We start from the raw sequence: 17,355 nt of genomic DNA on the forward strand, positions 1-17,355 counted from the left end.
TCCATTGTCCCTCGCCAGTAGTCATAAATTCAAACAATTCTCTATGACAGGATAACTTGTCCATTTAATATTCTCAGAACTCACCAGTGTTGTATTATAGGATGATTTTAAAAATAATGGACAAGTTTGTTCCTGTGATATTTCTCATTGTTACTTTGTATTTATTGTAATTTTTTTACCAAGAAAATTATGAAGAAATACGTAAATGAACATTATATTTAAATGGAATAATAAACATTCTTAAAGCATGTTTAAGAATTTTAAAACTTTGTGATAATGTTTTATTTTTCACATATAGCTCTGTATCTGTCTAATATGAAATTTTTTATTAACCTGTGTATGGGACATCTAAAAAATGCTAACTAAAGTTTTCTCTTGGGGATTTATTCAGTTGCCTGTAGTACACATAGTTTTTAGGATCCCAGAATAAAACCTGATAGGCCTGATATATTCCATTTTCAAATTCTCATAAAATTTTTCTTAAAATAGAATTGTTCCCTCTTGAGTACTGAAACAAAAAATGACTTTAGAACAATTTATTAAAAAAATTGGCAGACTCATTTTAAGTTTTCCCTGATTAGAACCCCCAAATGAGCTACTTATCATTATAAAAACATAAGCGTTTATCTTTTTTTAATTGGATCATCTTTTTCAGGACATTCTGTCAATCTCTACATTTTTATGTATGTATGTATGTATGTATGTATGTATGTATGTATGTATGTATGTATTTGTTTTTCATTTACATCCAAGTTAGTTAGCATATACTGCAATAATGATTTCAGGAGTAGATTCCAGTGATTCATCCCCTGCTTATAACACCCAGTGCTCATCCCAACAAGTGTCTTCCTTAATGCCCCTTACCCATGTAGCCCATGCCCCCACAACCCCTCCAGCAAACCTCAGTTTGTTCTCTGTATTTAAGAGTCTCTTATGTTTTGTCCCCCTCCCTGTTTTTGTTTTATTTTTGCTTCCCTTACCTTTTTATTTTTTTTAATATAGTTTATTGTCAGATTGGTTTCCACACAACACCCAGTGCTCATCCCAACAGGTGCCCTCCTCCATGCCCATCACCCACTTTACCCTCTCCCCCACCCCCCATCAACCCTCAGTTTATTCTCAGTTTTTAAGAGTCTCTTATGGTTTGCCTCCTTCCCTCTCTGTAACTTTTTTTTCCCCCTTCCCCTCCCTGATGGTCTTCTGTTAGGTTTCTCAGGATCCACATATGAGTGAAAACATATGGTGTCTTCCTTTCTCTGCCTGACTTATTTCACTTAGCATAGTACCTTCCAGTTCCATCCACGTTGCTGCAAATGGCCAGATTTCATTCTTTCTCATTGCCAAGTAGTATTCCATTGTATATATAAACCACATCTTCTTTATCCATTCACCAGTTGATGGAACTTAGGCTCTTTCCATAATTTGACTATTGTAGAAAGTGCTGCTATAAACATTGGGGTACACGTGCCCCTATGCATCAGCACTCTTGTACCCCTTGGGTAAATTCCTAGCAGTGGTATTTCTGGGTCATAGGGTAGTTCTATTTTTAATTTTTTAAGGAACCTCCAAACTTTTCCAGAGCAGCTGCACCAGTTTGCATTCCCACCAACAGTGCAAGAGGGTTCCCGTTTCTCCACATCCTTGCCAGCATCTGTAGTCTCATGACTTGTTCATTTTAGCCACTCTGAACAAGTGAGGTGGTATCTCAGTATGGTTTTGATTTGTATTTCCCTGATGAGGAGTGACGTTGAGCATCTTTTCATGTGTTGGTTGGCCATCTGGATGTCTTCTTTAGAAAACTGTCTATTCATGTCTTCTGCTCATTTCCTCACTGGATTATTTGTTTTTTGGGTGTGAAGTTTTGTGAGTTCTTTATACATTTGGATACTAGCCCTTTATCCGATAATGTCATTTGCAAATATCTTTTCACATTCTGTCGGTTGCCTTTTAGTTTTGTTGGTTCCTTTGCAGTGCAGATTTGCTTCACTTCCCTTATATTCATCTGTTTTGTATCTTAATGTCCTCATATGAGTGAAGTCATATGATATTTGTCTTTCTCTGACTAATTTCACCTACCATAAAACCCTCTAGTTCCATCCACGTTGTTGCAGATGGCAAGATTTCATTCTTTTTGAATGACAAGTAATACTCCATTGTGTGTGTGTGTGTGTGTGTGTGTGTGTGTGTGTGTGTGTGTGTATACATACCCTATCTTCTTTATCCATTCATCTGTCGATGGACATTTGGGCTCTTTCCACACTTTGGCTATTGTTGATAGTGTTGATATAAACATTGGGGTGCATGTGCCCCTTCGAAACAGCACACCTGTATCCCTTGGATAAATACCTTGTAGTGCAATTGATGGGTCGTAGGGTAGTTCTATTTTTAATTTTTGGGGAACCTCCATACTGTTTTCCAGAGTGGCTGCACCAGTTTGCATTCCCACCAACAATGCCAAGAAGATCCTCTTTCTCCACATCCTCGCCAACATCTGTTGTTGCCTGAGTTATTAATGTTAGCCATTCTGAACAAGTGTGAGGTGGTATCTCATTGTGGTTTTGATTTATATTTCCCTGGTGATGAGTTATGTTGAGCATTTTTTAATGTGTCATTTGGCCATCTAGATGTCTTCTTTGGAGAAGTGTCTATTCATGTCTTTTGCCCATTTCTTCACTGGACTATTTGTTTTTGGGGTGTTGAGTTGGATAAGTTCTTTATAGATTTTGGATACTAACCCTTTATCTGATATGTCATTTGCAAATATCTTCTCCCATTCTGTCAGGTGCCTTTTAGTTTTGCTGATTGTTTCCTTCGCTGGGCAAAAGCTTTTTATTTTGATGAGGTCCCAATTGTTCATTTTTGCTTTTGCTTTTCTTGCCTCCAGAGACGTGTTGAGTAAGAAGTAGCTGTGGCCAAGGTCAAAGAGGTTTTAACCTGCTTTCTCCTCGAGGATTTTGATGGCTTCCTGTCTTACGTTTAGTAGGTCTTTCATCCATTTTGAGTTTATTTTTGTGTATGGTGAAGAAAGTGGTCCAGGTTCATTCTTCTGCATGTCGCTGTCCAGTTTTCCCAGCACCATATGCTGAAGAGACTGTCTTTATTCCATTGGATATTCTTTCCTGCTTTGTCAAAGATTAGTTGGCCATATGTTTGTGGGTCCATTTCTGGGTTCTCTATTCTGTTCCATTGATCTGAATGTCGGTTTTTGTGCCAGTACCATACTGTCTTGATGACTGCAGCTTTGTAGTATAGCTTGAAGTCCAGGATTGTGATGCCTCCTGATTTGGTTTTCTTTTTCAAGATTGCTTTGGCTCTTGGGGGTCTTTTCTGGTTCCATACAAATTTTAGGATTATTTGTTCTAGCTCTGTGAAGAATGCTGGTGTTATTTTGATAGGGATTGCATTGAATACGTAGATCGCTTTGGGTCATATCGACATTTTAACAATATTTGTTCTTCTTATCCAGGAGCGTGGGGTATATTTCCATTTTTTTGTGTCTTCTTCAATTTCTTTCATAAGCTTTCTATAGTTTTCAGTGTATAGATTTTTCACCCCTTTGGTTAGATTTGTTCCTAGGTATTTTATTGTTTTTGGTGCAATTGTAAATGGGATTGATTCCTTGATTTCTCTTTCTGTTGCTTCATTGTTGGTGTATAGGGATGCAACCGATTTCTGTGCATTGATTTTGTATCCTGCCACTTTGCTGAGTTCATGAATCAGTTCTAGCAGTTTTTTGGTGGAATCTTTTGGGTTTTCCATGTAGAGTATCATGTCATCTACAAAGAGTGAAAGTTTGACCTCCTCCTGACTGATTTGGATGCCTTTTATTTCTTTGTGTTGTCTGATTACAGAGGCTGAGACCTCCAATACTATGTGGAATAACAGTGGCATGAGTAGACATCCCTGTGTTTTTCCTGACCTTAGGGGGAAACCTCTCAGTTTTTCCCCATTGAGGATGATATTAGGATTGGGTCTTTCATATATGCCTTTTATGATCTCAAGGTATGATCCTTCTATCCCTACTTTCTTGAGGGTTTTTAGCAAGAAAGGATGCTGTATTTTGTGAAATTCTTTCTCTGCATCTATTGAAAGGATCATATGGTCCTTGTCCTTTCTTTTATTGATGTGATGAATCATGTTAATTGTTTTGTGGATATTGAACCAGCCCTGCAACCCAGGTATAAATCTCACGTGGTTGTGGTGAATAATTTTTTTTAATGTATTGTTGGATCCGGTTGGCTAGTATCTTGTTGAGGATTTTTGCATCCAAGTTCATCAGGGAAATGGGTCTATAGTACTCCTTTTTAGTGGGGTCTCTGGTTTTGGAATCAAGGTAATGCTGGCTTCATAGAAAGAGTTTGGAAGTTTTCCTTCCGTTTCTATTTTTTGGAACAACTTCGAGAATAGTTGTTAACTCTTCCTTAAATGTTTGGTAGAATTCCCCTGGAAAGCCATCTGGCCCTGGACTCTTGTTTTTTGGGAGATTTTTGATAACTAGTTCAATTTCTTTACTGGTTGTGGGTCTGTTCAAATTTTCTATTTCTTCCTGTTTCAGTTTTGGTAGTTTATATGTTTCTAGGAATTTGTCCATTTCTTCCAGATTACTATTAGTGTACAATTGCTCATAACATTCTCTTATTGTTATTATTTCTCTGTGTTGGTTGTGATCTCTCCTCTTTCATTCTTGATTTTATTTATTTGGGTCCTTTCCTTTTTCTTTTTGATCACACTGGTTAGTGGTTTATCAATTTTGTTAATTCTTTCAAAGAACCAGCTTTTGGTTTCATTGATTTGTTCTACTGTTTGTTTGTTTGTTTCAATAACATGGATTTCTGCTCTAATCTTTATTATTTCCTGTCTTCTGTTGGCCCTGGGTTTTATTTGCTGTTCTCTTTCCAGTTCTTTAAGGTGTAGTGTTAGGTTGTGTATCTGAGACCTTTCTTCCTTCTTTAGGAAGGCCTGGATTGCTATATACTTTCCTCTTATTACCACCTTGCCTGCGTCCCAGAGGTTTTGAGCTGTGGTGTTATCATTTTCATTGGCTTCCATGAACTTTTTAATTTCCTCTATAACTTCTTGGTTAGCCCATTCATTCCTTAGTAGGATGGTCTTTAGTCTCCAAGTATTTGTTACCTTTCCAAATTTTTTCTTGTGGTTGATTTTGAGTTTCATAGTGTTGTGGTCTGAAAATATGCACAGTATGATCTCTATCTTTTTGTACTTGTTGAGGGCTGATTTGTGTCCCAGTATGTGATCTATTCTGGAGAATGTTCCATGTGCACTCGAGAAGAATATACATTCTGCTGCTTTAGGATGAAATGTTCTGAATATATCTGTTAAGTCCGTCTGGTCCAGTGTGTCATTCAAAGCTATTGTTTCCTTGTTTATTTTCTGTTTAGATGATCTGTATATTGTTGTAAGTGGGGTGTTAAAGTCCCCTAGTATTATGGTATTATCATCAATGAGTTTATGTTTGTGATTAATTGATTTATATATTTGAGCGTCCCACATTTGGCACATAAATGTTTACAATTGTTAGGTCTTCTTGGTGGATAGACCTCTTAATTATCATATAATACCCTTATTCATCTCTTGATACAGTCTTTATTTTAAAGTCTAGATTGTCTGATGTAAGTATGGCTACTCCAGCTTTCTTTTGTCGACCATTAGCATGTTGGATGGTTCTCCATCCCCTTGGTTTCAATCTGAAGGTGTCTTTAGGTCTAAAGTGGGTCTCTTGTAAACAGCATGGATCTTGTTTTCTTATCCATTCTGTTACCCTATGTCTTTTGATTGGAGCATTGAGTCCATTGATGTTTAGAGTGAGTCCTGAAAGATAAGAATTTATTGCCATTATGTTGCTTGTAGAGTTGGAGTTTCTGGTGGTGTTCTCTGGTCCTTTCTAGTCTTTGTTGCTTTTGGTATTTTTTTTTCCTTTTTTTTTTCTCCCCTCAGAGAGTGCCCATTAAAATTTCTTGCAGGGCTGGTTTAGTGGTCATGAACTTTATTTTTTGTTTGGGAAATTTTTTATCTCTGCTTCTATTTTGAATGACAGGCTTGCTGGATAAAGAATTCTTGGTTGCATATTTTTCTGATTCAGCACATTGCATATATCCTGCCATTCCTTTCTGGCCTGTCAAGTTTCTATGGATAGGTCTGCTGCAAACCTGATCTGTCTTCCCCTGTAGGTTAAGGACATTTTTTCCCTTTCTGCCTTCATGATTCTTTCCTTGCCTGAGTATTTTGTGAATTTGACTATGATATGCCTTGTTGATGGTCAGTTTTGCTGAATCTAATGGGAGTCCTCTGTGCTTCCTGGATTTTGATGTCTGTGTCTTTCCCCAGGTTAGGAAAGTTTTCCGCTATGATTTGCTCACATAACCCTTCTACCCCTTTTTCTCTCTTCATCTTCTGGGACCCCTATGATTCTGATGTTCCTTTTTAATTTCCTCTATAACTTCTTGTTAGCCCATTCATTCCTTAGTAGGATGGTCTTTAGTCTCCAAGTATTTGTTACTGATTTCTCTAATTCTTAAATCAGGCTCTTTTGGCTTAGTCTCCCTCTTTTTTTCTGCTTCATTATTCCCCAGAAATTTGTCCTCCATAGGTGATTCACTGCCCTACCTCATCCATCCTTGCTGCCGTGGCATCTATCTAGAGTGAAGCTCAGTTATAACATTTTTTATTTCATCCTGAGTAGCTTTTACTTATTTCATCTCCACAGTAAGAGATTCTAATCTATTTTTGACCCCAGCTAGTATTCTTATTATTGTGATTTTAAATTCCAGTTCAGACATCTTGCTTGTATCTGTGTTGATTAAGTCTGTAGGTGTTGTTTCTTCCTGCTCTTTCTTTTGGGGTGAATTCCTTCGATTCGTCATTTTGAAGGCAGAAAAGGAATTAATAAGGTAAAAAAAATTAAAATTAAAAAGTTAAAAACAACACACCCACAAAAAAAAAATCAAACAAATAATGCTAGGTCCTAGGTGTGTTTTGGTCTGGATGTTGAAAGGGGCTTGATAGATTAGAGGAAAAAAGGGAAAAAGAAAAAAGGAAAACGTTTGAAAATTTGAAAAAAAAAAATGAATACAATGAAATAGAATGAAATGATGGAATTAAAATAGAATTTGAAAAGTTTACAAAAAAGTAAAAAATATAGTATAAAAAAGAAAAAAATAGTTTTAATAAAAATTGAAATAAAAATTTTTTCTCTTTCTATATTCAAGAAAAAGAAATTAAAAAGAAAAAAAATGAATAGATGGGCTAGCGAACAGACTGAAATACGATTGAAATTACATTGTTTTCTCCTAGAAGTCAAACAATGAAACACTTGATAGTCTGTAAACTAAGCAGGCGGGGAGACCTGTGTTCTCCAGGGTAGAGTTTGGCCCAGTTGGGCGGGCTTAGTGTAACGGCTCCGTTACCCACTAGATGGCGCTGCTTAGCTTACTGTGGTGGATTGTGGCGCTCGTAGGTGTGTATGCGCTTGCGCGGGAGAGGTGAAAATGGCGTCAGTCTCTAGTACGGGAGCTCTATTCTCCCCGATCAGCAATCGCGTACTCATTCTTTGTCTCCAGCTTCAGTCCACTACCTGCTTTTACACTGTTTGTGACCAAGCTGTCAGATTGCCAGGCGGCACCTCCCTCCTTTTATATCAGATGCGGCTGTGTTTCCCCACCCCTCACTTCGGGTGAGGGGACTGCGGTTTTGACCCTTTCTGACCCTCTGCGGGAGGGTCCATTGGAGCAATGACTGGGTGCCGGCCGCACTCAGGAACATTTGCGGGACCATGCTGCTGCCGATGTCCAGAGACTGCGGCTAAGTGCCAGCCCGCCTCAGAAAACTTTCACGCAATTGTGTAGCAGAAGCGTTTCAGGATTATGGAAAATCGCAACACACATCGGGCACCAGGCTTCATTCACCTGTAACAACCTTGGTCCAGCACCAGCGAATGTGGTTGTTTTATGGGGTCTGCTGGGACCCCTAGGGCTGCACAGACTCTACCAGATGTCCTCCCAGCAGGGGAACTGCCTCTCCACGCGTGGCCTGAAGACCTTGCTCTCTGCTCCTGGGGATTCGCCCTTCCCACCAGAGCACCGCCAGGTATTAAGCTGCAGAGTTTCAGACTCTGCACTCCCCCTGTTTATAGAGTCTTAATGGAATTTAAACTCTCTCCTTTCTCCCCTCTCCCTTTTTAGTTCAGTCCCTGTGGCTATTTCCACATTTCTACTTTCTCTCCAGCTGCTTTTGGTGGGGTGGGGGAGTGCTTTTCCCGTATTCTCCCCCTGTCTGTCCTCTCTCAGCATGCAAAAACGGCTCCCTGCATTCCATGGCTTCTCTCTCCTCCAGTTCACTTCTCTGTGCCACGTACCTGCTGAGTTCTGTGATTCAGGTGGTGCAGATTGTTGTGTTAATCCTCAAATCAGTTTTCTAGGTGTGCAGGATGGTTTAGTGATGATCTGGCCGTATTTCATGGATGTGAGATGCAAAAAAACCTTCCATGCTGTTCCATCATCTTGGCTCCTCCCCATAAGTATTTAGAAAATATTTTTGGGGGGACAGTTTAAGTTTAAAAAGGGAACCCTGGAATCTAATTCTGGCAAGAACTATTGATTATATGTGAACTACTTTAAAATGAAAAGTAGCAAAAGTATGAAAAAATCTTGATAATTTTCCTAAATTAAAGGTGAATGTACAGATGTTCAGATGAGAGTAGATTAAAACAGACTTTGCATCTTTATGTAATTCATCACTGTAGATAGCTTAACACCTATGTTGGGAAACCCAATGCTTCTCATCAGCAATATAGTAAATTCTTAAACTGTGTCATCTCAGGAGAAATTGAAATCCTCATTCTGCATCTTCCCAGTGTCCCAGCCTTGGCGCCATTGTTTCCAGTAGCAATTCAGAATATGACTGTTTTAAAGTACACAGGTACTTGGTTCTTCCAATTCTTGAAGGTATTTGGAGTACAGCTTAGTTTTCAAGTGGGAGCCAGGCCTGTAGTCTGAATGCAGTGATTGGTGATCAGCGATAGGTTTTCCCTCTGTGCTGTCCTCTCTCTTCCCCTGGTTTCCAGGGTAACTGGGGAGTCTCTGCTTGGGGGAGTCTTGGCCTAAGACAAAGAGTGGGGAGAGGGAAGCAAGTATCAGCATCTGGGTCGTGGGGGCTACTGCTTGGCCTCCAGAGAATCCACTGTCCCATGGCAGTAGGGCTCAGAAAACCACATTTCATGGACTATCTTATTTGTGTCACTGTGATCGAGGCTTCGTTACATGTATCCATCCCCACTGAGAGGAGGTTGTTATTATCCACATTTATTTATGAAAATACAAACCAACATGTTGCCGTGTTAGAAGGATTATGAGACAAAACAAATGATCATTGGAGAGAAAAAAAGGAGAGAGAAACCAAGAAACAGACTCTTAACTATAGAGAACAAATTGATGGTTACAGAGGGGATGTGGGTGGGGGGAGGGATTAAAAAGGTAATGGGGGTTAAGGCATGCATTTGTGATGAACACCCGGTGTTAAGTGTTGAATCACTAAATTCCACTCCTGAAACTAATATTAGTTTCTTTACATTTGCTAACTGGAATTTAAATAAAAACTAAAACAAACAAACAAAAGGAAGTATTATGGGAAAATAGAGAATGTGTCCACCCAGCCAGAGTGGAGGATCTGGGAGGATCACACACACAGAAAAGCTAATTTTGAAGCAGACCCATTGAAGAGTTTTCTGTTACACTGTTCTGAGTTACATGTTAGCTTGTAACAGCGAGGAGATTTCCTCTTATCAAAACAAAAGTAGAGTTGCAAAGGGCTGTATGAGGGTTTTTATTCTTTGTCTGCAATCAACACATTAAGTGCAACACTATCCATGATTTTAACTGCAAACATACTTAATTTGCTACTATGTTGATCAGTGCAATTGATAAGGTTTGTGATGTTCTCTCCTCCCATGAATTGCCTGTAGCTGCTTGGATAATGTTTTGTGCATCCGAAGAGAGTAAGATTGATCCTGTTGTTGTTTTGAGGGGTGTAGGGTTGGGAGAAGAGAACATTGAGGTTGAGGTTCATCTGATAAAAATTCTGCCTTAGCACAGAATTGCTTTTTCCATGTAACTTTTACGCATTACAATAACCTCTCTCTGATTTCTCATACAATATGGGGTTTTGCTATTCATCTGTTTCGTATCTACTACATCTGAGCTACATGACTGACTGTGGCACATAATGTCTGTGGCACATAATTACATATGGGAAATTGGCATTCAAAACGTTCTAAGGATTGCTGATAATTTCTAGACAGTTCTTTCTTCTTGCAGTAGGGAATTATAAAATAAATGAGATCATTTCAGTTTTATGTCAAGCATGCTTGAGTAAGGCTGGGAGTATCTTCATTTAGCAAGAGGGATTTTATTTCAAAGATAAATACAAGTTTTAGCTACATAAAATAGAATGTCTTCATTGACACATATTTATTTCAAAAGTAAACATAAGTGGTAGCAATATGTAGTAATATCCTAAGTGAACTATTATGTTAAGCTTTTAAGTCAACTCAGTCACATCTTCATTAAATGCTCTCAATTATTTTATACACTTTGGTGTTCCCATAAAGATGATTAGTATGTGTCAGTTACAGTGAAATAAGTAGTCCTTCATCCACTGAATAATGACATTTTACTTTTTACAACCTCCTTTTGGGTTATTCACTGTATATTAAAGTGGTTTTCCAGGTATTGACTTATTTTTTAAATATCAAAATATAAATTATTCAATTGTTTCTTCAAATAATTTTTACACTTTCAAGGTAATGTGAATAGGAGGAAAGAAAATTGACAATTTGAAATACTGACTGAAGATTTTTATAACGTGATTGCACATTATGGAAAAAGTGAAGACATATTCAACTTAAATCTTTAATCATTGGTTGAAGGCCTGTGTGTCAAAAACTTATGGGAAAATCTCCCTTATAAGTCTATATAGAGAGAAGAATTATTTTTTTTTCCCTTTTGTGCATCAGAATTAATGAAACTGGGGAAGTGAGGAGCATGGGCTCTGGGGCTCATTGTTATCCTGGCTGTCCTGTTCAATCTCTTTTGTGTCAATGTCCTCATTGTAAAAGAGTAAAAAATACTATCACATAAAGCTGTGAAAAACGTACTCTCGGATCCTCCTTATCCTCAAACCTAAAAGAACTTTTAGCTGCTTTATATTTGTTAATGGAAGGAAGGTGAGTTTTGAAGTTTGCAGCTGGTATATGGAGACAATATTCTGATTATTCATTCTGTTGAGTTGCTTAAGTGACAGACTGTGGCCTGTGGATCATGTATCGCAGGTATCAGCAGCTGAGAAAGTAGTAACTTGGTATCCCGTCCAACTAACACACTGAGTATTTGTTCTGCCTTTATTCAATGACAGCTAGGAGAAACTGATTTTGTGTGAATCAAAATAATATGAAAACAAATTGACCTTGGCTTCATTTCCAGTAATATGGCAATGATTGGGAGAAGTCCACCTGTTGAAAACTAAAAAGTTTAGATGAAAAGGAAGATCTGACAAGACGGTATGGAATTATCAGTGAGGGTAGGAACACAGCGATGTAAGCAGAGCACCAAAGCTGTCCCCCTCGCTTGGGGGAGCATTTGATGGTCCTAGGGAACTTGAGCTTCAGATGCCTCAGTTTTGAGTGGATTGGAGAGCAGAGAATATATCCCAAAACACCCACACTTAGGACTCAAACAGACGGCTGTTTCCATTAGGCAGGGACACTGAAGGGCTACATCTCCTTGTAAGTGGGAAGCAGGCATAGAACTGCCCCATCATCTCCCACTGTGGGGGACAGCCCAAGAGTTCTCCTTCCTGGGGCTGCAATCCAAATTCTCATCATCCGTAGTTTAAGAAAAAAAATCACTCAAACTATTGATTAAATTAAAAAAATGTCTTAAAGTCCTTGAATTGACAAGGAAGATGGCAAAGGCATTTCGATTTATATTTTGATAAATAGATATGTGTTGTCCTTTCTAGAGTAACCACTAAAAGAATAAGGACAGAATGTGTAATTTACAAATTAGTTGAGGAGAAAAAAAGAAATAAAATATTTTTCAATCCAAATGAAGGCAAGAAATGAGTGAACTAGAATCTTAAAAAAGATCAGACAAAAAATATAACCTAGGTGTACAATCCAATGTATCAGTTTTCACATTAAATGTAAATATACTTGATGATCCAATTAAGAAAAGATTTTTCAGACTTGATAAGAAATGAAAATCCATCTGTTCACTATGAGATACAACTAAATTTTAAAAATACATAAATGTTGGGCACCTGGATGGCTCATTCCGTTAAACGTCTGACTTTGGCTCAGGTCATGACCTCCTGGCTCATGAGTTTAAACCCGGGTCGGGCTCTGTGCTGACAGCTTGGAGCCTGGAACCTGCTTCAGATTCTGTGTCGCCCTCTCTCTCTGCCCCTCCCTCGCTCATTTTCTCTCTCTCTCTCTCACTCTCTCCCACTCTCAAAATAAATAAACATTAAAAATAAAAAAATACATAAATGTTGAAAATAAAATAATAGAAATACACACAGACACACAAATGGTAACCAAAATGAAACCAAGGAAGCTATATTAATAGACAAACTAAACACTAAGGCAAATATCATTACTAGAAGTAAAGAGGATCACTTCATGATACAAAGTGTTTAATTCATTTTGAAGATGCAACTTTTAAATATATATGCAAAATATGCATTTGAATTTATATAATCACACATTTTCAAATACATAAAGTAAAATTAGCAAAACTGCACAAAATAACTAGACACATAAGAATGAGAAATTTTAACAAACTTCTCTCAGTAATTGATAGAGCAACTAGACAGAAGAACAAATCAGGACAGAGGTTTGAATAGCACGATGAGCGATTTTGACATGATGGAAATAAAAAGAATATTGCAAACTATATCTTTACCATATGTGTTTTTTTTTCAACCACACAAAGAACATTTATAAAAACTTACCATAAACTGGCTCACAAGCCATTAATTTAATCATTTAATTTTAAAGGGCTGAGATCATACAAGTTTATTCTCTCACCAGAACGTAATTAAGATAAAAGTCAATTGCGAAAATGTGTCACAGGTTGGCAAGCCAACTCTGATATAGGAATTTGTGCAGGAAGTTTTTCAGGGAGTACTTTACGGGTCCACATATGGATGGGGGGTGGGTAGAAAGGAAGCAGGATGGGGCAGAGGAAGAAGTTGGGTGTGCCACACACATGACAGGACCTCCGTTAACTTCATGAAGAAATTTGTACCCACGTAGACCAGGCATTATGTGGGATGCCTGGAGAGGGCAGAATGAACTTGAGCATGACAACACTCTGAGCAGAGACATCTGTAGGAAAGGGATTAAGACAAGTTGACCAGCTCCCAGCCAACGAGGAAAGGTGTCTTTCAGTTCTGGGTGGCATTGAGCAACATCTATGGGAGATAACCAAAGTCACTATACATCTCTAAAGTAATACAACACATATATCTGTCACCAATTGCTTTGAATGCATTTGTTCATTCCAGCATGATTGGGATGAGGTTTTGTAGGACTTATGGAGCATATGGGACAGAAGACATAAATGAGGATCTAGCAAATGTGGGGGTCGAATTAAAGATTCGTTCCTCAAAGCTGCAACCCCAAAGAAGTAAACTCTCAGGTAAACCAGATCCTACTCATCCCACACGTTTACAGCCCTTCCCTCCAAGTAAAATTGTGTTGATGTTGAGCATAGCAAGGTGGTGATAAAAGAATCAGAGCCATTGTAACTCTGAAGTCATAATAGATTTATAGACCAGATTTACATCACATGTGTTTCCAAAAAATATCAGAAGATTTGCTGCCAAAAGTAGTTCCACCGGTGGTGTTAGGCACCTGGAAGAGGGAAACTGGCATTTTCTCTGAAGGAATATACACTTACTCTATCAGCCAATTAATATAAATAAGTTTTTAAAGACAATAAGCAGTATTATACAGTCCAAATAAACAAAGGCTACAAGAAATAAGACATGAGAGAGAAGATTCAGGATCATCTCAGAGCAGGAGACCAGCTAAAAGTTTAAATATGTGAATAGTGAAACATAAAATCTGAGATAATAACAAATGTGAAAATATATATAGGGTGTAGGAAACTGTAAGTATGACAGGACATTTGGCTTGCAAATTGTCATCTTCTCCTTGTATCTCTGACCATCTTTCCTGTGTATGTGTCTGTGTTCAAATTTCCTCTTCTTTTTTTTTCTTATTTTTTTTTAAATGTTTATTTTTTTTGAGAGAAAGAGAGAGATACAGACAGGGGTGAGTGGGGGAGGGACTGAGAGAGATGGAGACACAGAATCTGAATCAGGTTCCAGGCTCTGAGCTGTCAGCACAGAACCTGACATAGGGCTCGAACTCATGAACCATGAGATCTTGACCTGAGAAGTCAGACGCTTAACCGACTGAACCATGCAGGAGTGCCTCAAATTTCCTCTTCTTATAAGAACACAAGTGATAGTGGGTTAGAGTCTACTTCAATGACCTCATGTTATTTTAATTGCCTCTTTAAAGACCCTATCTCCAACTATAGCTACATTTTGAGGTGCTACAGAATTGAACTTCAACATCTGAATTTTTGAGGGGACGCAATTCAGCTCTTAACACCATCATTTCAAAATGGGGAAGAGGATGAGATGGCAGAGAACATATTGGGGAAAAAGGCTCTGGAAAACATCCATATTCAGAAACAACAGAAAGAGACAGAGACATAGATAGTTTAAAGAAGGAGATGATCAGTGGAATCGAAAGTGGGGGGATAGTCCCTGAGGATCCATCTGGGCTGAATAAAGTAAATGAGCGTGATGAAGCCATTATGTGATGATCATTTAGAGACAGTTTATAGAATGAAAAGCTAACTGAAGTGGGTAGAGAAGAATGTGTAACTATGAAGGCACAATGAGGATGAAAATACAGCCATGAATGTTAAGAAGTAGAAGAAAGCTGGAAAGAAGGAATTGATATAATAACCATGGGGGTAATTGTGCAGGACAAATGATAGGGTGATGTTTAAAAATAGGGCTTTAGGTTGAGCACAGGAAAGCGTTTCAGTGATACTAATGCAGAGAGAAAACATAGATAATAAAACTGTCTGGAATATGACTTACTATGGACCACCTTATCAAGAGAAGGCCAGTGTCCAAATTCTTCTTAAAATTTTACTCAGGAAAGCGGATGCTATAGCTGTATCAATGCCAATATCATATCCTACTCAGAACCCTGACATAATTTTTTACTCTCTTATAAAATCAATATTTGAACATTTGTTCTGGGGCACCTGGGTGGCTCAGTTAGGCATCCAACTCTTTTTTTCAGCTCAGGTCATAATTTCAACAGTTGATGAGTTCGAGACCCACATTGGAAACCTCCAGTGCAGAGCCTGCTTAGGACTCTCTCTCTCCCTTTACCTCTCTGCCCCTCTCCCACTTGTATGCGCTCTCTCTGTCCCTCCCTCAAAATAAATAAATAAACATTAAAAATAAAAAGAAAATCTGTTCTGATATTACCAGTTTCGTCTGCCTGCTAACTATTACTATACACAATTTTGAGGTGTTAAATTGAAGGCGGTAATTTACTATGAAAAATTGTTTATTATCAATATCTGATGTTAAGCACAATGTACGTTAAATAATTATATTAATTTAAATAATATTTATTCAAGAATTTAATTGTATTTTTATTTTTCTTGGTGTGAAACTTCCCTTATAACAACAATTTTCTTTTTTTTAAAATTTTTTTCAACGTTTTTTATTTATTTTTGGGACAGAGAGAGACAGAGCATGAACGGGGGAGGGGCAGAGAGAGAGGGAGACACAGAATCGGAAACAGCCTCCAGGCTCCGAGCCATCAGCCCAGAGCCTGACGCGGGGCTCGAACTCACAGACCGCGAGATCGTGACCTGGCTGAAGTCTGACGCTTAACCGACTGCGACACCCAGGCACCCCAACAATTTTCAAATTTCCAGACACTCAACTTTCCAATATAATATCAGACCATAATATATATGAAAGTAAGGAACTTCTTGTCCCATAATCCAAATAAATGCTGTTTAACATTTTCTGTATTTGCTTCTGGTACAACTGTTAGTTAAAAAAAATAAGCTGTCTTGCCCATACTGATGCTATTGTTCTTTCAACTGTTGACTTTTCCTTTGACAGCATATCATTAAGTGTACGGACACTTAAGCCACATCCTTTTAAATCAAGAAGGAAACATTTGACTATTGTTCTTTTTGGTGGATATGCTTTTGCACTATGTACTGTTGTTATGCAATACATGTTTTAATATTATTAGATGGTTTTATCTGATGGGTATGTTGTTACAAAAGAGTTAAAGTGTTTAATTTCCTTATAAAATACAAGCTAACTAATGAAAAATTCCAGAACTAAAATGAGCCAGCCTCCTGGAAAACTTAATTTCTTTCTAAGAATCCTCTTCAACATTTGCCAAGTTGGTAGTTTTAATTCATTTTAAAACTGTTCTCTTATAGTAATATCAATCATGGATACTTTAAAATTTTAGAAGGCAAAAAAGAAAACCTGCAGTGTAGTCTTGAAAGGAGTGGCTTGGGGAGGACAGAAGCACTAGAATCCAGAAAACGTCATTTGTAGCTATCACCGCAGAGCCTGAAGGATCCTCTGTCCCCCTCTCTCTGCCCCACCCCAGCTTGCGCTCTCCCAAAAATAAATAAAACTGGGGCGCCTGTGTGGTTCTATCGGTTAAGCATTCGAGTTTGGCTCAGGCCATGATCTCTTGGTCTGTGGGTTCAAGCCCCATGATGGGCTCTGTGCTGACAGCTCAGAGGCTGGAGCCTCCTTCGGATTCTGTCTCTCTGTCTCTCTCTCTCTCTGTCTCTCTCTGTCTCTCTCTCTCTGTCTGTCTTCCCCTACCCAGCTCATGCTCTGTCTCTCTCTCAAAAATCAATAAATATTAAAAAACGTTAAAAAAAACTCATGGAGAGGCAATCAATATGAATCTAGTATATTGGCATTTTATTGTCTTCTTGGCTTTCAGGGACATGGTTTTGGGAGTGCAGACAACACTGACTCCATCTTGTTCATGCCCTCACAATGATCTCCCTGGGGCTACGTGTTCCAGGCCCCTTGGAGATTAATGTGTGCCCTGACCTGAGTGAAGGAAGGCTTGTTCTGATCTTCCCTAAAGTGGCGCACAGAAAACACCACTTTAGATAACTAATAGAGATGACCTGTGCACAGGAGTTCCCATTTTAGATAACTACCTGTTGGCTTCATCCCAATGCCCCTTGC

The 17,355-nt window shown here is 38.4% G+C and overlaps 1 protein-coding gene across 1 annotated transcript in view; it reads left to right on the top strand.

Annotated features, from left to right (window-relative positions):
• The first annotated feature begins 7,505 nt into the window (after positions 1 to 7,505).
• Positions 7,506 to 17,355, top strand: part of MUC19 (mucin 19, oligomeric) — a 139,253-nt gene continuing 129,403 nt past the window's right edge. Inside the window, exons 1-2 of the mRNA XM_042948292.1 lie at positions 7,506 to 7,690; positions 13,579 to 13,712. Of these exons, the coding sequence (XP_042804226.1) occupies positions 7,506 to 7,690; positions 13,579 to 13,712 (319 nt within the window). The remainder of the gene's footprint in view (positions 7,691 to 13,578; positions 13,713 to 17,355) is intronic.

The sequence above is a fragment of the Panthera leo genome, chromosome B4 (genome assembly GCF_018350215.1).
Source record: "Panthera leo isolate Ple1 chromosome B4, P.leo_Ple1_pat1.1, whole genome shotgun sequence".
NCBI classification, from domain to species: Eukaryota; Metazoa; Chordata; class Mammalia; order Carnivora; family Felidae; genus Panthera; species Panthera leo.